The sequence below is a fragment of the Procambarus clarkii genome, chromosome 92 (genome assembly GCF_040958095.1).
Source record: "Procambarus clarkii isolate CNS0578487 chromosome 92, FALCON_Pclarkii_2.0, whole genome shotgun sequence".
NCBI lineage: Eukaryota > Metazoa > Arthropoda > Malacostraca > Decapoda > Cambaridae > Procambarus > Procambarus clarkii.
In genome coordinates, this window is record NC_091241.1 from 11,232,460 (window position 1) to 11,242,474 (window position 10,015).

At 32.2% G+C, this 10,015-nt stretch overlaps 1 protein-coding gene across 4 annotated transcripts in view; it reads left to right on the forward strand.

The window, feature by feature from the left end:
* The window catches only part of LOC123775054 (salivary glue protein Sgs-4), a 28,228-nt gene extending 18,451 nt beyond the window's left edge, over positions 1-9,777 (forward strand). For 2 of the 4 annotated variants that reach the window (XM_045769845.2, XM_045769847.2), the window contains one exon: positions 9,654-9,777. In XM_045769845.2, the coding sequence (XP_045625801.2) occupies positions 9,654-9,675 (22 nt within the window). In that variant the 3' untranslated portion in view covers positions 9,676-9,777. Of the gene's footprint in view, positions 1-832; positions 6,157-9,653 lie in introns of those variants that run through there. The other 2 variants (XM_045769846.2, XM_069319342.1) reach the window with 1 other exon arrangement.
* The last annotated feature ends 238 nt before the right edge of the window (positions 9,778-10,015 follow it).

Here is a 10,015-nt window from a genome sequence, read left to right on the forward strand (position 1 = left end):
ACCTCACTGATGATCATATGCCTGGCTGAAAGACACTTCGTTTAGTTTAGTTTAGTCAGTCCACTTTTTCAATTTTTTTTTATAGGTGTGGGATATGCAATGCAGAATGTTTATCCCTCTTTTTTTTCATTTCTGTTGAAGATATTAAAATTATATACGGGACAGTATATTGAAAATGACAAGTTTTGATGAATCATTATATATATATATATATATATATATTATATATATATATATATATATTTATATTTATATATATTTATTTATATATAAATAAATAAATAAAATATGATGTATGTATGTTTAGCAATTTTATCCAGACAAGAAACTCGATTTGATATTCAGTTTCTTAAGAGTTGCCGGGGCGTAGTGAGTAAATTTGCAATGGGTTTACATCAAAGGTTCTTCTACATTGTCCTTTTGATTTAAAATCTGACTATGCCATTATGATTTTGATTACAAGATTTGTGTGTGAAGTGATTAATTAACATTAAATTTGGAGGTTTCTATCATATGCAAGAAATTGTAAGAATAACATTAGTCACTACTAATTTGACTTTGCAGATAAATCTTTTATGCAGTATTCATTAATTAGGAGAAAGTCTGAACATTTCTATGGTGAATTACATATTATAGTTTAAGATGTCTGCAACTGTAGCAGGAAATATTATGGATAAGTGTTACAGTTGAATACTATACATAATTTATTCCTTGTATTTTTTCATGCTGTTGCTCAAGGATGAGTGAGCAGTAAGTTTGGACAGCAATTCAGTTGTTATGGAAGGAAATGCACAAATGTGTGAATGATAATTACTGTTTTTTTCCTTTCAAGGCAAACTGTGTACTGATGGAACTGTAAGTGGAGCTGCTTATCTTTTATTTTTTATTTTTGTAAACCCTCCCATAGCCCTCTGCTTGAGAACGACATCCCTTGTTTTGACTTCTTTTTAAGTTGCAGCACAAGTTGGTGTTGTTTCGGGAAATATTGAAACTGTATGATGAGATCAAAGCCACATTCCATCGAACGGCTTTAATATTTTCTCATAAATATATCCCGTTCTTGTGAGTTCCTCGGTGTTGTTTGTTAATTAAACCTTTGGGTTTTGTGATATATTTCTGATTAGGTGCTTTGACTCCTTTACAAAATATTGATAGTGTTTTGTAAGGTAACTGTGATTGTTCTCTTAAGTGACCAGTTGGTATAGCACTCCATTCTTACAGTTGCCAACCGAGAATTTTCTGTGTGGATTTTTTTCTGAAATTCTTGGCAAAGAAAATCATATTGAGATAAAATGATAATACTATATTAAAACCAAATTTGCTCAATGGACATCAGTTTTTATTAATATAGATTTCTGTTATGTGTTATATGTTTCTTTTCCCACAACTAATGGGCTAGATAAAGTGCTGAGCAACTCCATCTTGAAATGATTTTTGTATTAGATTTGTTGAGGCATTGCACACTTTGATATTCCATCATTGTTCGGTGAAGCTCGTTTCGTATCCGTCCCTTGCAATATCAAGGAAGTGCTCTTAGTGCCTTCACATATTCACATATATCTGGCAACTGTAATAGAGTAGTTAGTAGAGAAAGAAGACTAAGATTTATTTTTGTTTAGCAATGGTTTGATATAAAAACGTTTAATTTTGCATGCAGTTAATAGGAATTATTATTCTTTGGTAGAGCATGATGTTGCAATTTGGATGTGGAAAGTGTGACTAGAGTAAATTTTTCTTTTGTGAATAATTATTAATCTATTATGCATCAGTACTGATCTACAAGTAAGTATAACAATGATATAGCCTTCCTTAAATGCCATTTGGTTATTGTTGCTAAAAGTTGAAGGATGCCAGTGGCATAGTTATGACCAGAGAATTAATAAAACAATAAAGTTGAGGGCGTAACAGCTAAAAAAAAAATAATGCGACCATGTGATGGGTTTTAACCCGCATTGCTGAATTCGTCAGACACACGCACTAGTAACTGGACCATGATGAGAGCATGATGGTTCAATCAGTAGTGTACGTGTCTGGGGAGTCCAGGGATTCGGTTCAATCCCCTTATGCAACACTATTTTCTCGTCGCCACATCACATTGTTGTGATTTCATTGGGTATAACAAAAATGCAGGGTTTCAGTTGTGCGTCTCTCCAAGTCATATTTTTGGTAGTGGCTGGAAGTTGTCTTTGGGGAGAATGTTAGGATTTTACTTGACTATTATTTGAAAAACTTATATTATCCTGAAAGTTGCTGCATTTGTTGTGTAAAGTATGGCTTTTGGGTACTTTTCAAAATTTTACATCAATGATCTTTAATGATTTTTGAAAGTTTGATGAGTATTGATACATATTTGCTTAGGAAGAAAATTATTGAGAAAGTAAATTAAAGTAAATATTTTAGCAGCGTGCTGGCGTGATCATCTATGTCGCTTATTGGAATTAAGGTTTTATTTTACAATGTAGAATGTACTGTGATTTGCATGTGATCATTTGTTACCCACATGTGATGTAATATAGATGTACAGTGAAGCATTACAAATCTGGACTTCACGTAACTTTAAATTCCTAACATATTTGTCTAAAATAAAGAAATTTCACCACATCATGACATTTACTTGACTTTTGACCAGTAATTCATTTTAGCCTTAGCCCATATCAAAGAAAAAAGTGATGCTGTTAAATCAACATTATTAGTAAGGTAATATCGGTCAAAATAGTCCAACAGTGAGGTATAGTATAGTATCTAAAATCTGGAAAAACTCTCAAAAACCAGAATTTTCTTTGTTTAGCCATTCCATAGGTTCAGTCCTTTACTGTACAGTATTATGTTATATATGTGAAACACATGTTTTCTTTGTGCAATTAATAGATTTTAGAATGTTTTTATATACTATATATATATGAATATTAGTTTAATTCCTTATTATTCAAGACTAATTATTTCATAAATCAGATTTTGTTATTTTTTGATCTTATTTTAGGATATAAGAAATGGTGGTAAAATTGTGAGTCAAATTATAGTCATTGGTAAGCTTTGCTGTTTGTTTAAGTCTTTGCATCAGAATTGTAAATACAGTATTGTATTTAATGTAGATACAGTACTGTATCTACATTAATATGAAAACTAGTATAAATTAAAAAATCTAATAGTATACAAAGACCATCCCGCTTTCCAAACCAGTCGGGACTGAATTTGGTCAAAAAGACAGGTTTGTCTTTATACCCAGATGCACCCTCCCACCCCTGAAAAATATGGATTTTATACAGTATTTGAGAATTCATCACATTTCTGTACAGAATCTTAAAATACTGCAAATTAAAGACCTTATAATAGGTAAAGCTAGGACAGCTGAGGTAAAAGTAACCCAAGCGAGTATGCTCATGAAGGGTCCAGGTGTTTGTCCATATACGATCTTGTGATGTCTAGGTTAGGGTTCAGACTGCACAATTTCCTCTAATCTGGATAGATACTTATCTTACTCTTTTTTTTTTTTTTTTTTTTTTTTTTTTTTTTTTTTTTTTTTGTCCGTCGATAGAATTCTTGGTGAATTGGGTACTTTTGATATCGTTCACCTTATGCGTTTCTGTTCTCATATTGGCATCGTCAGTAATATTATAATATTTAGCGTCCTCTGATTATTCCGCACATTTGATGGTGCTACATAGCCTTCTCGGCTTGGTGCCTTCTTTGATAATTACTTACTCTATTTTGTCAGTGTCATCCATCACTCTACACATCTTGGCAATTTTCATTTGCCTATGTAAATGTTTTACCTTCTGGAAGTCACCCTTGCCACTGGTTTATCATAAATTTACTTGTGCCATTAGTAAAATGCATCAACACTGGCTGACTTTGTATTCTGCATTCATGTATAACTGTCACTTTAAGCATAGCAAGGCAAAGATCTTTACCATTAAAAAAAATGCCTTGCTGACTTTATATGTTTTGTACACAACCTTCTTAGAAATTCCAAATTCCACTTTTTTATAGGTTATACTTTCTACTTAAGTAAGCAGACAATGCACACACTGTCACAAAACTGTAATGTATCTGTGAGAAAATATTAAGGTCGAACCTGTCCCCCTGGACTCTACAGCATATTTCCAGTTGAGTTTGCTGGTAGTTGAAGTTTTGCCTGGTGCATTATTTGGAAGCCTTTGGGTATAATGTTTCATATTTTCTCTCAAATAAAAAAAAAAAAGTGTGGATAGGTAGGTCTTCAATGGCACCTCAGAAATCACAGATGGAGTTGCAGTGCCTCGCTTTTGGCTTGGTTGGCCCCCTGGATAAACTGTAACCATTGTAGTTTCTCCGAGGTAAACATGCATTTGGCAGGCAGGGAAGGGTGCTCTGGACTGAAAAATTTATAATGGATCAATATATTTCTTTAATAATTGATAATCCACATAATGGAAGTTTGGAGAGTGCAATGGCCTCTGTACTCATTTTCTTGAAAATGTTCAAGCATTATTATCATTTAATTTTGTAATGTCTGTGGAATGTTAATTAAACCTGTGTGCTCATAAAGCCTGATTTGATGTATTGGCAAAAGCTGTAGATTGCTTTATTTTGAGAGTATAGCTGATTATAGTCATTTATGTAGTCTCATTAGCATTTATCAAATTTTCATCCCATGTGCATTCTAAATTAAAGTGGAAAAATTTCTTAATAGTGGCAAAATAAATGTTGTATATCAAATAAAATGTTGAGAATTATTTATTTTCTACTTGAGGTTTTTGTTTCTTTGCTTGGCATGACTTACATGACTTGGAAAATAATTGTAATACTTATGAAAGGAATTAAAAAAAAATGTATAGCCAGTTTTGAGGTGTGTGTGATGTTTAATAAGATTTAATATTTGTTATTGTTCCCACTGCATTTAATATAACACAGGTTCTTTGCATGCAGAGAATATCACAATAAAAATAACCCAACCCCCACATGAAGTCATGAAATAAAAAGTGGACACTGGATATGTGTCCAGGACAGACCAAAATGTTATCACTCGTTTTATTTCATGTGCAGGTTGGGTTCTTCACATGCATGTGAATGATGGGTGTGGACACATTTTATTTTAAAGAGGGATTTACTTCGTTCACTGTGTAAGAATGCATGCAAATTGGCACACACTTCACAACTGTTGTGAGTGTAGCATGTTAGTACATTACAACTGATTCAGTAGGAAAAATTATAACCAACTGTTTATGATTTGATTTTATATTTTGCAATAAGATTCCTAGAAAATGAAAATATCTTGACTAATTGGTGCAGCATTTTCGTGAATAAATGGCACGACATTTATCTTGTTACAATTTTATAATGAGCTGAGCAGTTATATTGCGTATGTTTGTGGCAGCAGGAGTCAAGTCTTCATAAGTAATAGAGGCTGTTACTTTAGTATTTGTTTCACTCTGAACTACCATAGGCACGTTTCATCCTTAGATGCTGGGCCTTATTACTGTGCATGTAGTAGGAGGCAAATTGAAACATGTTACTATATTTTGTTTTTATGTAACGAGTGAGATAATCAAGACTCGACTCGAATTGTGGATGTGTGCCACTGTGAAATTACTTTTTGCATTGAAAGTAATAATATTGCTTTCTGTTTTGGTCACAAGTTTGTAATAAAGATCTTGGTTTATCCACCTCCCTAAAGAGACATGCAAAGTAAATGTAAAGCATAATGCAACAGTTGGAGACATAAGGGGACAATGGCAGTGAATGCATTGATTAGTAAGGTTACTAAATTATTTCCAATTATCCAATTCTAACATAAAATACAATGCAAGTTTTTAAAAATCTTTGGATATCCCTTTTCTGCCTTACTCGGAATCTTTCACATGCAACCGAGCCAGCATCAAGGGGAAGTACAGGGAAATTAATTGATAGAAATGTAAACGTTATTTTTGGAATAAATTTCCTGAAGAGAAAGAAGGTGGAACCATGAGCTTTTTGTCTTTTATATTTGATGTTTCTATTAAAAAAAAATTAAAGAAAATTTTTTAATATATTCAAGAAAAATATAATTTATAAGTAACTTGAATTTATATACAGTATATAAAATTCTCCTGCTTTTACTTTAGGACTGGTTACTCCTGTTATTAAATGTTGTACTTTGGTGCTTTTGGATGCCTTTCAATAAATTAGGTTACTGTATGCCCTGTTTACACACCTTGGATGAGATTGAAAATCTATTTGTCTCAGGAACTGTAAATAGATTATAATAATGTGAACATAGTGTCGGCTAAACTAATTTTCAAGCAGACACTTGGAAAAAAAAGTTACTAAAACCAGAATACAAAAATACGTATACATACAGTACTTCCAGCAAGAAGGTTGGAGCAAAATTACGGTATGTTGTACTAAGACAAATGAGGGATGATGCTTGTTGTAATTTGATTGTAAAACATTCCTACCCAATGTGAGACTTGAGAAATGTGGCACACTACCAATAAGTCACTTTATGCGGACTAATGCAGGAAATGCTTTTTCTAAATTTAACAATGTACAGTACTGTACTGGGTATTTTAATTTATAATTTTCTTTTTAATTTATTGGAGGTAATCATATTTCCAGACTTGATGCTATTTATTTCAGTGTTATGCAGTGCTTGATCTGCTATTGAAGCTTATAGCTTTCTGTATCACTAATAAATATGGTTTCTGCGTGAATCATGAGTGGTTGCTTTAAATTCATTTGCATAACTCGTAAAGACAGCCACAGCCATTGCTTGATTACATCATTATTTTATGTGGTAGAATTACAATTCATTGACAATTTCTGGAAAGTCGATGATATGCATACAAAAATGATTGTAGTTTAACCCTTAGACAGTGGTTATCGTCAATTGTTGATTCACAAGGTAATGCGGTTATCATATGAAGATTTAAAAAATTATTATCTGAGTTTTACATGTATGATGCACATATGGATATAATAGGTCTATGGGGATGCAATGGAGTTTACCAGGACCCATGAAAAAATATCCTGCTACCATTTCATGATACAAATGTGGTTATCATCATGAATGTTACTAGGGGAATGCAGTCATCATCATATGATGATTTAAACAATTATTGTCTGGGTTTTACATGTGTGATGCAAAAATGGATATAAAAGCTCTGTGAAAGTAAATAAAGAAAAAGTGATAAAATAATCAGGTTAACATCAGAGAATAAACAATCAGGTTAACATCAGAGAATAAACAATCAGGTTAACATCAGAGAATAAATCGGGAAGCGTCAGCAAAATCAAGCACCAGGCATTGACAAGTGCCAGACTTAAACTTACAGAGCGCCTCCACCCAGTGAAACAATAACTATTCACTTATTTTTGTGTATTTCTTACATTTTGCATACAAATTAATAATTTTATAATGAAAAATTATTTGGGAGGATTTTTAGTTTTTGTGCATAGGCTGGTATGACCTCAATAGCCGCTGTCTAGGGGTTAATGGACATTTATTTTTTAAATTGCTTAATGTAAAATTATATTTTCAAGCAAACTACACCAACTTTTGGAAATTAGAAATTGTTAGAATAACAAGCATGAACTGTTATTATCCAGGATCTCCCTAAAAGACCATCCTAACTATTCTGGGTTTTTAATCATCGGGTTGTAAGCTTTTGCCCATGGATAAGTTCGAAGCATCAATACAGAAACTTCTTACTTCCGTATTCTTGGCACGAAATTAAAATGGGAGGTATTCATTATGGTTAGCCGGTCCTGGAAAATTACGGCAATCGTGCTTAATGCAAGTCGGCCTGCTTTGTTCTTCAGCTCGCTGTGAACATCTTTGTTCAGCACCTTCCCTAAAAGTTTCTCCACGCCTTCAGGTATGTTCGATTTGGTTTCTTCCCTTGTATCTAGTAAGACTTTGGTATTTATTTGTAGTTGATAAGTAAAAATAAAACAAAAGCCTGCAGTGCCTGACAATGACCAAGGGGAACAGATTATGGTTTTATTAACACTGCTCTTAAAACATAAACTTTTCTGATCAGGTGGCAAGGTCTTCATATTTGTTGAGGTTTTCCTTAACACAAAAAAAATTAACGCAGTCGCGTCACTTTTCTCTCTATGCACATGAAGCATAAATGTAATTGAAGGTCTAGACAAATTCTAGTGCACATTGCAAATGGGAACTCACTGGTACGACACATGGTTCTTAATGGCATTGCCTTATTACATTGCTTTAAGTGTTACACTTGCCTAAGGCTTTCAAGTCTAATTTTCAAGTTTGCATGCTAATGTTGAACTTGATCTGTCCCATTTATGTTACCGTGCTTTGCTTGTTCCATTTTTTGATTAGTAGTGCTCCAGTTAATTATAAGCTTAAAATTTTATAGGAATTTTCTTCATATTTATATTATGTGATAGATTTATATGATGTTTATATTAGTAATTATTGTAGGATTTATTTTCTACATCATTGCATTCCCCTTTGGAACATGTTCAGGTAAAGAATACATACATGAGGTATACTTGGGTTTAAGTGTACTGTACATCATGTGTTCATTCTTTACCTGTGGATGTTCCAGAGGTGAATGAAATGATGTAGAAAGTAAATTTTTCAATAATTATTAGTTTCATTACCATGAATTTGGGTAGCTTGAGTGCCCTTAATATTGATACGAAGAAAATAGCAGCATAGAAAGCTTACACCATAAGAGCAAGAATGCTAGCAATGCAATGCAGTCATATTTAACCCAATATGTTTAAAGGAATGCCTGCTGCCTAAGTATACAAGTATAAGTAAATATATATACCAGTATATATATGTAATATATATTATATACAATATATAAGTATATAATAATTCCTAAGCAATGTTTGCCTTCATATTTTCCCCCTCCCTATAAGATGCAGTTGAGAAAGATTCTTTGCCGACACATTAGTTTCATAGTATTATTGAAACTGATGCTAAACTCTTTCTAGTGTTTTTTGCAACCATTAGCACATGCAGGAAATGGATAGCATCCTCATGTTTATCCTCCTCCTGCTAAGAGTATTAATTAAATAGCAAACAAATAGGACCCAACCATAGAAATACCCAGGTGGTTGAGGTCTTGGGGGAGTGGGTTGATACCACTTTCTACATCATTTTTTTAAACAACTTCTAATATGATGGGCAAAATATTAATTGGACAAACCTCAGAAACAGATGTATGTAGAGGTAGACGGGTGCAGGGACAAAGAGACAGGGGTGTAGCTAACGAGATAAGGTTTCAGATGCTGTACAGTACATGGAGAAGGGGTTTCAGATACCTGTAATAAGAAGAGGAGTACAAAAAGTGAAGAGAAAGATTATATTGTTAAATAAAAGTATCCAAGGGAAGGGTTATTTTGTAAAGAGAGAAGTTATATTGAGTCTTGATTCAAATATTGTTCTTTAATTCATGTTTACTAGCAAATTATTAAAATGCTTTTTAAATGACGGTAAACAAATCCTTGGATCAGTGTACAAACGCTCATCCATTGTGTTTTATACAAAACATGTAACCAGGGAAAGTAATAAATCTTTATTATTTGCCTCGAGAAAGATTCAGAACATTATGTAATTATTCTTTACATTTAATATTTGTTATATTACATGTTAAAATAAAAAAAAATTGGGAATTGAACAATGTATAATTATTGCGTTTCCTTCTTCATAGACAGGAGACGGTACACATGTAAGCTGAGATGGAGGCAACAAGTTCAACACATCTTCTTGATGCCCTGCATGCTGGCAGGACAGTCACATAAAAAGCATTAAAATAAATAAATTATATATATATAATATATATATATATATATATATATATATATATATATATATATATATATATATATATATATATATATATTATATATATATATTATATATATTATATATATATATATATATATATATATATATATATATATATATATAATATATATATTAAAATAAAATATGGTATATACTGTATACATTTAAATAAATAAATAAAAAGGATGGGTAGGGTTGCAAGTTATTCAGGATAATGTATCCTTA